General features: G+C 39.6%; 1 protein-coding gene across 1 annotated transcript in view; it reads left to right on the forward strand.

The window, feature by feature from the left end:
• Window positions 1–13,864, forward strand: part of slit3 (slit homolog 3) — a 162,509-nt gene that overhangs the window by 74,917 nt on the left and 73,728 nt on the right. The window contains exon 5 of the mRNA XM_083560686.1: window positions 6,669–6,740. Coding sequence (XP_083416812.1) covers window positions 6,669–6,740 — 72 coding nt within the window. The remainder of the gene's footprint in view (window positions 1–6,668; window positions 6,741–13,864) is intronic.

Genomic DNA, 13,864 nt, shown 5'->3' on the forward strand with positions numbered 1-13,864 from the left:
AGGTTTATTCCTTTTGCGTCTTTTCCTTGTCTTTTTTATGTACAAACTGAGTTTGCTTTGAACAAAACTGGTATAGGTCGTTTTCTTAAGCTCTCCAATCTGAAATTTACTCTGGCATATCAGGCAGGGCAACAGGCCAGTCTGGATGCGGTCCTGTCATCTCTTATAACTGACATTTTATTACATCTCTAAATGTCTCTAAAAGCCTGCTCTGTCGCTCAGGCCCTGTCCAGGGGGAAGATGCAGTGGAAGAAAAAAGAATTAAACCAAATGGCAGAAGAGGAATAAAAGTGAATTAGTGAATAACAAATTGCCCTCTTTGCCCAACCTCTTTAACTATTCTTCCTCCGTTTTTTTTTTTTTTTTTCCTGCATTCAACTCATCTCAATTTATTCGACATTTTTTGGGCCATGAGCCAAAAAGGCTTTTATAACTATAAAGGGTATGGATCAGGATAAATCACATTAAAGTGTCTAATTTAATTAAAGTATTGACAAAACATAATAGATACTTATATGGGTTTTGGGGTTGGGGAGAGGTGGGGCGGGGATATTTCCATTTATAATCTCCATGCATGGGGCTATCTTGGGAGAGGCACAGGAATTTTGAAGCTCAAGCAGCCGGCTTTGGGCACCCAAGGGAGCATTTGAGCCCATTTACAATGATTTACAAGCTTCTCTCGTTCTTTTTTTTTATGCCCTCTACCACCAGCAAGGAAAAAAGTGCAGTGGCGTAATGAAGCGAATGACTGTCACAGTTTAGCCTGCGTCAGCGAGCTGAGCATGATCAATACGGGAATATTTTTATTCATAAAGCTCTGGGTTAATTAAATCAAGAAGTCTTTGAGCTGGATGGAAGACTCAAAGCAAGGGCAGAAAGTGAAATGCTGGAGTAGAATACAAGGCCAAATGCTGCCAAGTTTTGATCGGAGAATCTAATGTACATGTATTTGTTGTGCTTTTTTCTCTTTTCATTCTATTAGGTTCCTTGGCCTAGTATATGCCTCAGCATTGCTCCGATCTCAAAGCCGTTTCTTTCTCTGGAAGGTTTAAGACGGCTTGTGTAGTTACTCTCCTTACATTTCCCCTGTGACTTCATTTAAGCCCCCATTTGCCTTTGGCCTTCTACACAGTCAACAAGTGTTACCCTACACTCTTTCGTACCACTGTATTATTTAAATTGAACAAACCAGAAGCGCAGCAGAAGGAACCACCTTTAAATGGATGAAACGTGATAATGTCGTGCTGTGCCTCTATCCTCGTGCGCAGGTTCACATCTAAAGCCAGTGTGAGGTTTGGCTGACACTGGCCAAATCTCAATATTTGTATTTTTGTTTTAGAAATAAGTTTCAACAGAGAAACCACAGTCGTAATTCAAATGAACGGTACAGAAGTTTCCGGTATTGCAGGCTGATTACGCAGCCCTATGCTTTATGGAGAACAAGAGGCAGAGGTCAGCCATGGTTCCGCACACCAAAAACATCATTTGGTCTCTGCCTTCCCTGCTATTTATTATACTGTCTATTGAAAACGTGCTTCTATTCTCTGGTTTAATTAAGAGCTACTGTCATCCTGAAAGCCAATTACAGTTGAGAGTCTTTCAGAGCCCGGAATCCATAGTGTTTTAATTTGTGTCCATTTTTCTTTCCCTTTTTTTTTTCCTAACTGGCCATAAACCAAAATGGAGACTACTTCTAACTGAACAGAAGGAATCCTAGCGTAGTGCTCACCGCCCATCATAGCCATAACCACAGCCATAAAAAGCTGAAATATGAGTCGTGAATTGTATTTATTATTATGCGCTGTTCTTTGTATCTTTATAGAATAAGTGTTAAATGAATTGCAGCTCTACGAGTGGTGGGAGCGCCCTACCCTTATCACAGGAAAAACAGATGAATATTGACAGAGAAAAAGAGAGAGATAGAAAGGAATGAGAGAGTGAAAGAGAGAGAAAGCACTCAGCATGCAGAGAGGCAACAGCAGCTGGAATGCGAATGTGCAGAGATTGCACCAGGGAGAGTCGTCCATTGAAGACGTCTTTGGTTTCATAAAACAAAATGCTTATGGATCCCTCGGGAGGGAGGCTGGTTCTCTTCTCCCCCTGTAGTTCTGGCTTCTTTTTAATGAAAGAAATCAAAAATGTGCATCTCATAACCCAAGTGGACCAACTGTGTGTGCATGTGTGTGCATATGTGTTCGTGTGAGTGTGTACTCAGAGGGAGTAGTGCCTGACCCAGTGTGGTCACTGTCTAAACCCTGACACCTCTGATAGGCATTGCCAGCAGCCGATTCCCCGCTGCAGCCTGATGAAAAACAAATAAGTGTGTGACAGTGCAGCCTGAACCCCACGGTGCTCTGTTTGCTTCACAGATATTCTGAACCTTCACACTTTTAATTCTGGCCTCTAAACACACACACACACACACGCACACACACACACGTGTCAAATCACACATGCAGAGTTCTTGCTTTAGCGAGATGTCCTTCCCTGAAGCTGGAAACACTGGTCTCTGGTTAGATGGAATATAAAGGCAGTGTGATTGGTCACAGTTATGAGTTCCTGAGATTAAATGAATAATGCAAGGTTTTTGACAGGAATGGCCAAAGGCTACTGGTCACCTTTCACCTATATGCGTGTGTGTGTGTGTGTGTGTGTGTGTGTGTGTGTGTGTGTGTGTGTGTGTGTGTGTGTGTGTGTGTGTGTGTGTGTTTGTGATAGATACTAGATAGAGAGAGTTGTAGCAATAGAAAACTGAAAATATAGTTGGTTGCTATGTTTTTTTTTATACATTTTATATGCATCTAAATTGTTAAAATATTTCACTTATAATGTGTACGTATATAGTGCATTTATTGTATTATTCGTTTGTGTGAAGGATACACCGTACAAGTCAGTGTGACCATTTCTGTATAGGTTCTATAGACCTGCTAGCATAATTTTTACATGCACACATATTGTATAAACCTGTCATTTGCACTACAGCCAACACTATTATCAAACTTGCTGTTACCAAAAGTGAATTTGACTAATCTGATTTTGGCATAAAGCAGTGCGGCAAAAAAAAAAAAAAAAAGTCAAACGACTCCAAAATATAGCAGTGACATTTCAAAGTCAATTAAAATCAGTTCAAAAATAAGTAATACTAAATGCTAAGTTAAAGCTAAAGTGATAAAATGTGTGTTTAGATGTCTAATAAAAATCAGTGATGGATGGAACCTTACAAATTTTTATTGGTAATGCGCTCCAGAGCCTTGGTGCATAAAAGCTAAAGAAAGAAAATCTGCTCCATGTTGATTCATGTTGTTTCCATGCTATATTTGGACAAGGTTAGCTCGAAATTATCTAAAGGCACAATTTGGAACATTAAACAGTAGAGGATTTAATGATAAAACATTTTATAGTCAATTCGGAATGAAACGCACAGCCAGTGGAGTGAGGTTAATATGCTATCTGGTTTAATAATCTTCTTACTTATGGGTGTCGTGAGGGGTTACAGTGAGCGCCAATGAGTGTAAAGGTGTATAAAGTGTACAGTGCCACAATGGGAATGTGTGAAGATGTGGGTTCAGGGTGTATAATGTGTAAAGCGCATACTTAGGGGGGGATGTGTTTAGGGGTGTTTGATGTGGATTTGCATGGAACATATTTTAAAGGGAAAGTGAAGGTGGGGTTGAGGGAGTACTGGTGGTGTGCTTGGCTATTCCGAGTGTAGATAGGATCAGTGTGGTGTGTATTAGATGTCAGGGCAAGCCAATCCTATTCAAGATAATCCGTATCTGAACAGTGTTCGATCACTGAGCTGTTTAAATTACTATAAAGACAGATCTGACTTCAAATGTAGGACCCCATGGATTTTAATGTTTAAAGGGTTGTTTTTGCATTTTAAATATTGTTTAAGGTGAGGTACAGTGGTGTGTTAAGTGTGTGTAGGTGTGGCTAGGGGTGTGATTAAAAGTTTATAGGGAGTAATAGGGTGTGTGGTGGGTTTTTCGCTGTAGCCATGAGAGAGTTACAGTTATGGAGGCAGCACATTATAGATAGAATGCAAGCCAAGTATAAGCAACAAATTTTTGCTCACCTCAGCTCATGATAAGGAAAGTGTAGAGAGAAAGAGAGAGAGAGAGAGAGAGAGAGCACATCACTTTTGACTTTACAGCTTTAACGGACTGGCTTCAAACGAGGCTGTGATTTGATCTGGGAAAGCGCCACGGCATTTACGCGTTCCTGAGTTCATGTTACAGTAATATGGTCTTTATCCTTGCTTGTCTTTGACAATCACATTTTGCCTTTGCGCCTTTTTCTGCAGAGGGAAACACTGTGAGAAATGCAGCCAGTTCCAAAACCACTTTATTTAATTTCTTTCCTCATTCCTTTTTTTTTTATTTTGTATTTTTTTGAAAGATGAAGGATGACAGTTAGGGAAAATGCGATAAATCGAATTGACCCGTGCACAGTCAAAATGTTTCTTTTTTTTACTGCGTATGTGTTTCTGTGTCGTACGCTCGAGGACGGATTCTCCTTGCACTCACGCTCTGTTATCCTTGTGTGTTGTTGAGCTTTTATCAGTAATATGTTTTGGTGCTGCCAGGTTGTCTGGACATGGGAGGCTTTAATGGAATCAATAGGAGATTTATGGCAGCCATCCTGCGAGTCAGGGGAAGGAGGGCGAAAGGAAAATAAAATTAATGAAATTTGCGAGCAGATTGTCAGAGGCGGGAGACGAATGCACTCGGCCCCTACACACATACTGTCTGTCTGTCTGTGTGGTGTGTGTGTGTGTGTGTGTGTGTGTGTGTGTGTGTGTGTGTGTGAGACTTAATATCTTTCTTTCCCTAAGGCATGTCTGTAGGCAAACCAGTTAAATGATTGGATGTACAAGCAGCAAATCCAGTTTGTAAGCCTCGAACTTGACCTGCATTTAAAAACCTTTTGCACTTGTAGAATCACGAAGAAAATCAGTACCGTGTGCATAGCTGTTTTATCTGGCAAGAAGATCATCTAATAAACCTTCATTATCACTTTAGAGCCCCCGCTTCAAGTTTCAGGTTGTTATTTATTAAACACCACCTAATGCCGCCTAGTGCTATGATGTCTTCTGTTCTTGGTTGTGAGTTAATCTCTGTGTCAGGTCGAAGAGTGAGTACCGAGTTGAACGCAGCAGAAAAGAGAGCGATAGTTTCTCATAACTGCTATTATTCAGCTCAGGCAATTTGCTGTTTTAGCCAAAAAAACGAAAAAGGGAAAAATCCAGCTGAGTAAACAAAACAGTAAAACATTTATTATCCGTGGAAGTCCTCTTCTCTTAGCTCGGAGAGGAATCTCAGGCTCATAAAGAATTAAAAGTGTAAAGCTGTAAAGCACATCTTCTACTTCAACCCATGCTACTAATGCCTGCTCTGCATTCATGCCCTTAAAGATGTCATGCAAAGTCATCAGCAGAGCTGTGTAGGACACGGACCCCTGCACACAAAACTATGACTTTCCTGCTTGTGCGAAAGTAAGATCATACGCCATAGCGTTTCCAGAGCGCTAGCAGAGATGGCCGAGTTGAGGAAGACACCAGGCTGTCAAACATGTCAAAAGCAATCAAGGCCAGCCAGACACAAATCTATATTCTCTCACTGCAAAGCATGACGGAGTTATTATTATTTTCTTTTTGCACTAATATAACATGATTGGTCCCCAAAAACAACTGCGTATCGGATTTTCCAGCCGCAGCAAAAAGAGCAACGTGGGTCCAATAAGTTCTGTTTGTATAATTCACCTAAGAGGAAATTGCTGGCAGTCCTATAGCTGATACATCAATATGGAGCACACAGCGAGCCTGGCAGAATTCCGTGCAGTGTTTGGATCTGTGCCTGATTGTTTATCAGTGAAATTGGTTGTAGCAAGGGCAGACAGGGTTAACCCGAGCTTCACTCTCTCCATGTTACGTGTTGCATCCATGACTAAGAGGCAGACACTGCGATTAGCCTGAGCCCGATATTCCATATCTCATTTGTTCCCTCTCTGGCTAGTAATTGCATTCTGCTTTTCAAATTATATTTGCCGTTATCGGTCTACAAACAAACAAGCCTAATAGAGTTAAGCAAGACCATTCCGAAATGCCAAAAATCATTTGGCTCCTAACTTGAACATTAAGAAAAATGTGTTGACCATTAATACTGATTTTGTGAATGTGTGTCTGGGTCTGTGTGTTTTGTTTTTTTTCTCGTTCTTACTCTGGTTTCTAATGTCATATAACTCAAAGTGAATGTAATATCTTCATGCAGAATAATGAAATGCATGTGGGAGAAATGCACACATATATATACACACACACACACACACACACACACACACACACACACACACACAACTGTGCGCATGCACACAGAAATGCTCACACATATTCACAGAGATGGAGGATTCAAAGAGAAAAAGGAGAGATGTGACATTTATGGTCTGTTGAACAATTTTGTTTTAGACTTCAAAGTAAAAAGGAGTCTCATTCAAGGAAGGCCGGATTGTTTCAACACCCATCTGGCTCGAGATTCTTCTCTGCTTCTCTGAAATGTGAAGTGACTTCAGACATCCTTATAATATTTCCTCTCTCTCTCTCTCTCTCTCTCTCTCTCTCTCTCTCTCTCTCTCTCTCTCTCTCTCTCTCTCTCTCTCTCTTTCTCCAGGGACCTGAGTGAGAATCAGATACAGGCCGTCCCTCGCAAGGGGTTCCGTGGAATCACCAATGTCAAGAACCTGTAAGTCTGTTCTTCTCTAAACAGCTGTCGCCCTAAAAAAGATTTAAACCCTCGCTCCAGTAAGTCGATGCGAGATGAAAAAAAGTTTCTCTGCTCTCTCCTATTAAGTGCAAGTTCTGCTGTGTGACTTTATCTCAACAATAGAAAGAGGATCACGAGACACAGTACTATACGCCTGTAGCGTAGGTTCGTTGACTCATTTGTCTTAATACTTGATAAGCTTAGCAATCATGAGGAATCAGTTAATCAGTACGTCTCGGTAAGATAGATGTGTTCAGGATATTGCTATGAATAATGCTCCCTTACCACTTGCAATTACACTAATGGACTTTGACAAATTTATGCTCATAGTAACAGATTCAGGCGCAGAGACTTTTTTTCCCCTATCTGCTCATTATGAGGATAGACAACCAACACGTCCGAAAATGAACACAGCGTTGTTTACAAGGAATTTATATGTTTGAACTTTTAGCCTTTCTGTGATCTACTCTTGCTTTTGCTTGTGGCCTGAACCGCAACAGAGGAACATCCTCCGTCTCTAGCCTACAACAATAAACGTCGCATTCCCCAACTCTACTGCGCATCTCAAGGCTAGGGCTGGAGAATCCAGCGTATCGATAAGCTCCTTTTCAACAAGTATGTGAGTGTAACTGTTAAGGTTAGGCGTAATGAGCCTCTCCCTCTGTTTCTAGTTAAAGATCGACTGTGGTATGTGACCTCGGCGTCCGTGCAATTTTTCCAGCCCGTGGCCATCAGATGTGTGGTGCAGGCTGGTTTTGGAAGCATTTATTACTTTATCTGATAGTGGTTGTGTTCCACACCTAGTTTAAGGGGTCAGTACAGTTCTGCTACATGCTGGGAGCTGGAGCGTAGAGTTCTTGAAACTGACCTCTCCCTACCGCTCTGGTCTCGGGATTCAATGTCAGGCCCAAATGTTTGGTGTACAATGAGGTTTTATTAGAAACAGATACACTTCTGTTAAGATATAATTATAAAAACATTTTGAGGACTAGGTTTTTTTTAATGAAGGTAATAAAAAGCAGACCCACTAATGAAGCCAGTTTTTAGTCATTAGGGGGCAACAGCTATTACCACTGTGTGTGATATTAAAGTACTGTATTTCAGGGCTTTATTCCTAAATTTCCAACACAAACATAATAAATATTTTAGCTTCACATGAATCATGTTTTCAACCACAGCTTTGTTGAAATATCAAATCTGATTGTTCAGTAGGAGTTGATGGATTTTCTGTAACAGCAGCTTTGACAGTATAACTGTGTGAATATATAAATACAAATATATTCATCGGAATATTAATGCACTCGTTCTTTCTATAGTAACGATGTACTCATGCATTTGTATGATGGATGATGCACATAATTGGATTTTAAAAACAGAGACAAAACACAAGAGAGGCTGTTCATTAAGATGAAAAGTCAAATTTCTTGTATATTGCACCACTAACTAATCATTTAAAAACATTACAGTGTTGGTAAATTGCTGTAAAATAAGAAGAATAAAAGACATTGGAATGTCCTGTTATAAGAAAAATCTGAACTTTAGTGTTGTAACATTAACACTGCCTTCCAACTGGCTGCACAGCACCGGCATGTACTTAAACACAACAGAATTTTTGGCTTCCTTAATAAATTAAACATAATTCGATAATCTTAGCTAATCTTTGTTAATTTTACATAGCAGTGCTTATTAACTGGGGATGTCAATGCTGAGTTTTCCATTCATACATTTATTTCAGTTTTTTTTGTTTGGTTGTTTTTTAGATTTTTGAGAATGACAAATTTCAACAAATAACACCTAATTCCTGTGACTTAGAGCAGTGTGATTGTGATTCAAATTAGAGGTCGACCGATGAATCGTTTTTTGCCAATTGGCGATAGTTTATTGATGAAACTGGTGGCTATCGACAAAATTCCATATCGATAGTTTTTCCGGTCTGCTGTCATTAAAAAAGCGGCCTCTAGAGGCAAATGACTGACACCAGGTGCTGTTTGTTTTTTTCCCCCTTAGACTGCATGCTGCACAGCGCGTGCTAAATGATATTTATTATTAATAATTAATTAATTATATACTTACATTTATTTACTAATATCTTTATATTTCTTTACCTTTTTTAGGACATTTTCATGATTCTGTACATTTCTTTTTTTTTTTTTGTAATAAAGTTTAATACTATTTTACATGAAGTGTTATAATTGTTAGTTTTTTAATCCAGTATCCATTCTAAAAACTATCAGTTGATTAATTGGTTATCGGCAGGTACGTTAAGGTAAAATCCACTATCGGTCGACCTCTAATTTAAACGTGCAGGGAGATGTTTGCTCAATGTTTACGATGTTGGACTTCTGATCAGGTTGTGAGTTCAAATGCCAGCATCACCAAACCTCTACCGCTGGGCCCTTGAACAAGGCCCTTAACCTTCAACTGCTCAGTTTTTTAAATGAGATAATTGTATTTCGCTTTGAATAAGAGCATCTGCCTAATGCCTTAAATGTACATGTAATTTTAAATTGAAAATTAAAAAAGAGCAGCAAGGTTGAAAGAAGAGCTTCTGTGCTTTTCTGCTGACATAAAATGATGAATTTGGATTACTCTATCTGGCTGAATAATTGTAAGGAGTTTTAATACCAAGCACAAGTTCGAATGAGATATTTAATATATTCTTTGAATACCAGATTTGAGGCCAGTGAATTATTTAGTTTAAAATTATTTTGTACAAGACGGTTACTTGTTACACCTTTTCCTTTTTGTTAAACGGACTTCACAAATAGAGAGAAAGAACGAGCACTCATTTGTCTATCCCATATGGCTGAACGCTTGTGCTGACAAATTTGTTGGAGTAAAACTGACTGGTTTTGTATTTAAAAACAGAAAAAGTCACTTTGTTATGTCTGGGTAAGACAACTGTTTTCATTAGCTAATGACAAGGTTGTGCACAGTAATTGGATTTCTCTCTCTCTCTCTCTCTCTCTCTCTCTCTCTCTCTCTCAACCTCTCTCTCTCAACCTCTCTCTCTCTCTCTCTCTCTTTCTCTCTCTATCTCAGTGTGTGTGTGTGGGTGTGTGGTCTGATACAGTTAAATGAGAGTCACTCCCTGTGCTGACCTCACTGACCTGCATTAAACGGCTCCCTGTCTGCATGCGCATTTTACTAATCACTGTGGGTCAATGAATCCCTCTCTCTCGCTCTCTTTCTCCCTCTCTCTCTCTCTCTCTCTCTCTCTCTCTCTCTCTCTCTCTCTCTCTCTCTCTCTCTCTCTTTCACACACACACACACACACACACACACACACACACACACACACACACACACACACACACACACACACATAGAAACTCTCACAGATTCTTGCTATGTGCAAGCCCTGTGCAGTCACTGGTTCATTCCCACTCACCTCAATTTTTAAAAATTTCCTCATCACCTGCAATGCTCAACAGTTATGTCCAGCTTCCCATCCGAACGTTTCTGAGTGAGGCCATGGCGAGCATATCTTTCACTCGATGTCTTGTACACGAACACGCATGAATGGCCATGGTGTGAGTACAGAGCAGACTAGGTCATTTTTCCAATAGCAGCTAACAGGAAGCAGGAGGAAAAAGGGAATTAAACCTGCGCTTCCTCCTAGCGAGCCTGTAAAAATGCACAGCAAGGTGACTCTAGGTTTAATAACTTAAATAGTGCCTTTTGTTTTGTTTAGCTTGTGTGTGTGTGTGTGTGTGTGTGTGTGTGTGTGTGTGTGTGTGTGTGTGTGTGTGTGTGTGTGTGTGTAACCAGGAAACAATAGAGAGGCACTGGTCCAAGAAAAGCATTGATTTTTTTCATATACTTTCTGTGTCCTAATGTCCGCCTGGTGTACACTGCTGTAGTGAATGATAAATAATCACATTTCTCTCTCTCTCTCTCTCTCTTTCTCTTGATCTCTTGCTCTCTCGCTCTTTCTCTCTTTTTATGTCGTAACCTTCCCCACATCTCCCTAGCACACTTTGCTCGAGTCAGCATCCTCACTCTCTTTGCCAAGCAGCCATATGGTTAATATCGCCATCGGCTTGTCTTTCGCAGCTAACGAGCCTGCATGCACTGCGCTCTGTTTCACCCTTCCGCATTTCCAGTCATAGCTTTCCAACGATGTATGTCTCACCGACACGCCACAATGATTTCAGTCTATCGTACCACCAGGGAGCTTTAAGGTCTTCCACGTCCCGGAGTGGAATGTCACGTCGCCGCTCATAACACACTGAAGGCCGTGTGATGATCTTTATACGCACGTGTATTATATGCATGTGTCAGCACAACAAGAGAGCGTCGCATTATTGTGGCTATGAAGAGGCGATTAATAGTGAATGAGGCCCTGGCACATCTATCCTAGTGACATTGTTATTCATAGAGTGCAAATGTAGCGTAGAGCTGCATGAATTGCCTGCTCGGCGCCAAGGTGAGGACGTGCCGTCACCTGCAGCTGAGGTGTGATTGAGAGAGCGTCCTGCTCTGGTTTCCTTTAGGAGTAAGAACGCAAAGGAGTAATTCATGCTGGGGTTTTTTATTAAATTGCAATAAAAACCAGGGCTGAGCAATATACCTATAATATTCATTATGAAATGAAAGAATTTTCTAAGGTTTTACAATTTTGGATGTTCATGTTGTGTTTTAAGACATAAAAAAATTTAAATGTTGACATTTTTACAGATTGATTTTTTTTTTCTCTTAGTTATTAGTGAATAATTTTCTTTAGATATTGAATAATTTTTTGTAAAACTACAATGCTTTTAATTTTTTTACTTAAGCACAAATTCTTGTTCTTCCATTGTAGTAATACATTCATAAAGCATGTACACTATGTCATGAAAGTGAGTGCACCCCTCACATTTCAGCAACCATTTTAATATATCTTCTCAAGGGTCAATACTATAGAAATAATACGTAGACATATTTTAGAGTAGTCAATGTGTAGCTTGTATAGTAGTACAGATTGACTGTCTTTTGAAAATCACATACAGCCATTATTGTCTAAATAACACGCAACAAATTGAGTACACCCTAGTTGAAGATGTCAAAACTGTGTCCAAAGTGTCAATATTCTGTGTGAGCACCATTTTAATCTAGCACTGTCTTAATCCTTCTGGGCATGGAATTCACCAGCGCTGCACAGGTTGTTGCTGGGATCCTCTTCCACACCTCCATAATGACATCATTGAGCTGCTGGATGTTAGACACATGGCGCTTCTCCAACTTCCACTTGAGGATGATCCACAGGTGCTCACTTAAGTTCCGGTCTGGAGAAATACTTGGCCACTTCATCACCTTCAGTTTCTTCAGCAAGGCAGTTGTCATCTTGTCGGTGTGTTTGGGGTTGTTATAATGTTGGAAAACTGTCATTCGGCCCAGTTTCTAAAGGGAGGGCATCATGTTCTGCTCCAGAATGTCACAGTATATGTTGGAATCCGTGTTCCCTCAATGTATGCAGCCTCAGACCATAATGCTACCACCACATGCTTGACTGTAGGCAAAACACAATTTTCCTGGTACTCCTTACCAGGGCATTACCACATATGCTGGACACCATCTGACCCAAACAAATTTATCTTAGACACATCAGACCACAGGACATGGTTCCAGTAATTTTATGCTTTTGGACAGGTTGTCTTCAGCAAACTGTTAGCGGGCTTTCTTGTGAGCCAGCCTTAGAAGATTCTTTCTTCTGAAATGACTGCCATGCAAACCAACTTGTTACAGTGTGTGCTGTATGGTCTGAGCACTGACAAGCAGACCTTCTGCTTCTGCAACCTCTAAAGCAATGCTGGCAGCACTTGTGTATGTTTATTGACGCCAGCTTCTGCACCTGAGGCTCAACTTCTTTGATCGATTCCTGTGAGGCCTGTACTAAGTGGAACCCATCTTGGAAAATCTCTGTATGATCCTGGCCACTGTACTGTAACTCAGTTTCAGGGTATTAAAGATCTTCTTATTGCCTCGGTCATCTTTGTGGAGAGCAACAATTCTAATTCTCAAATCCTTAAAAGGGTTCCTTGCTATGAGGTACCATGTTGAACATCCAGTGGTCAGTATGAGAGAAATAAAGTCAAAGCACCAAATTTTAACTGCTCTAATAAAAGATACTTAAATTTGTATTGTTCTGTCAAGCAGACAAAAACATGAACATGATGAATAGGACATGTGGATTTGCATGGTTACACGCACAGATGGTACCCTTAGGGTGTACTCACTTTTGTAGCCAGCTATTTTGTCAATAATGGCTGTATGTTAAGTTAATTTCTGAGGACAGTAAATATATACTGCTATACAAGCTGCACATTGAGAACATATACTGAAATTGTGTACTCACTTTTTTGAGATAGTGTAGATTATATATAATAAAAAATAAATCCTAACAAAAGAGAACCATGACAGTCATAAGAGAATAAAACTTAATTTAAAACCAAATCCAGTTCTAAAAATGTAATGTTTAAAAAAAAAATTTTTTTAATCAAAATTTGCTATTAGTTACTTTGAAATCTGATCTTTTCTGTGATACCTTTTTTCTAGGATCAGACAGTACCAGTGCTGGGTATTGAATCTCTAACTCATTTATAGACATGAAATAAACAGCTAATTAATATGTTTTTTATATTTGTTTAAGCAAAACTCTTTCTATGGTAATGTTACAAATATATTTAGTGAACCATATTTTATACATACTAGAGCTGTTTTAAATGATCATAATAGGATTTGTTTTCAATCACATGTCCTTCACCTAAAGTATACGCTTCTACACACACTTTTCAGCCTGCTTTAACACACACACACACACACACACACACACACACACACACACACACACACACACCATAAAATGACATGATAAAGTTATCTTTCTTTTTTTTTTTTTTTTTTTTATTCTATTTTTGGGGCTCGTACTTCTACATGCTTAGAGGTAATGTTGCGTTTGTGTCTTTTTCATATTTGATTCTATAGCCAGGCCTTTCTAATTCCAGTTTAAATGAATACTTCATGTGGTTGCGATGAGTGAGTGAGTGTGTGTCTGTGTGCGCATACCCATAAATATAGTAATAGGTGACAATTTTGAAAATTTTCTCTTACAAAACTTTTAT

The sequence above is a fragment of the Silurus aristotelis genome (assembly GCF_946808225.1).
Source record: "Silurus aristotelis genome assembly, chromosome: 14".
In the NCBI taxonomy this organism is placed as follows: domain Eukaryota; kingdom Metazoa; phylum Chordata; class Actinopteri; order Siluriformes; family Siluridae; genus Silurus; species Silurus aristotelis.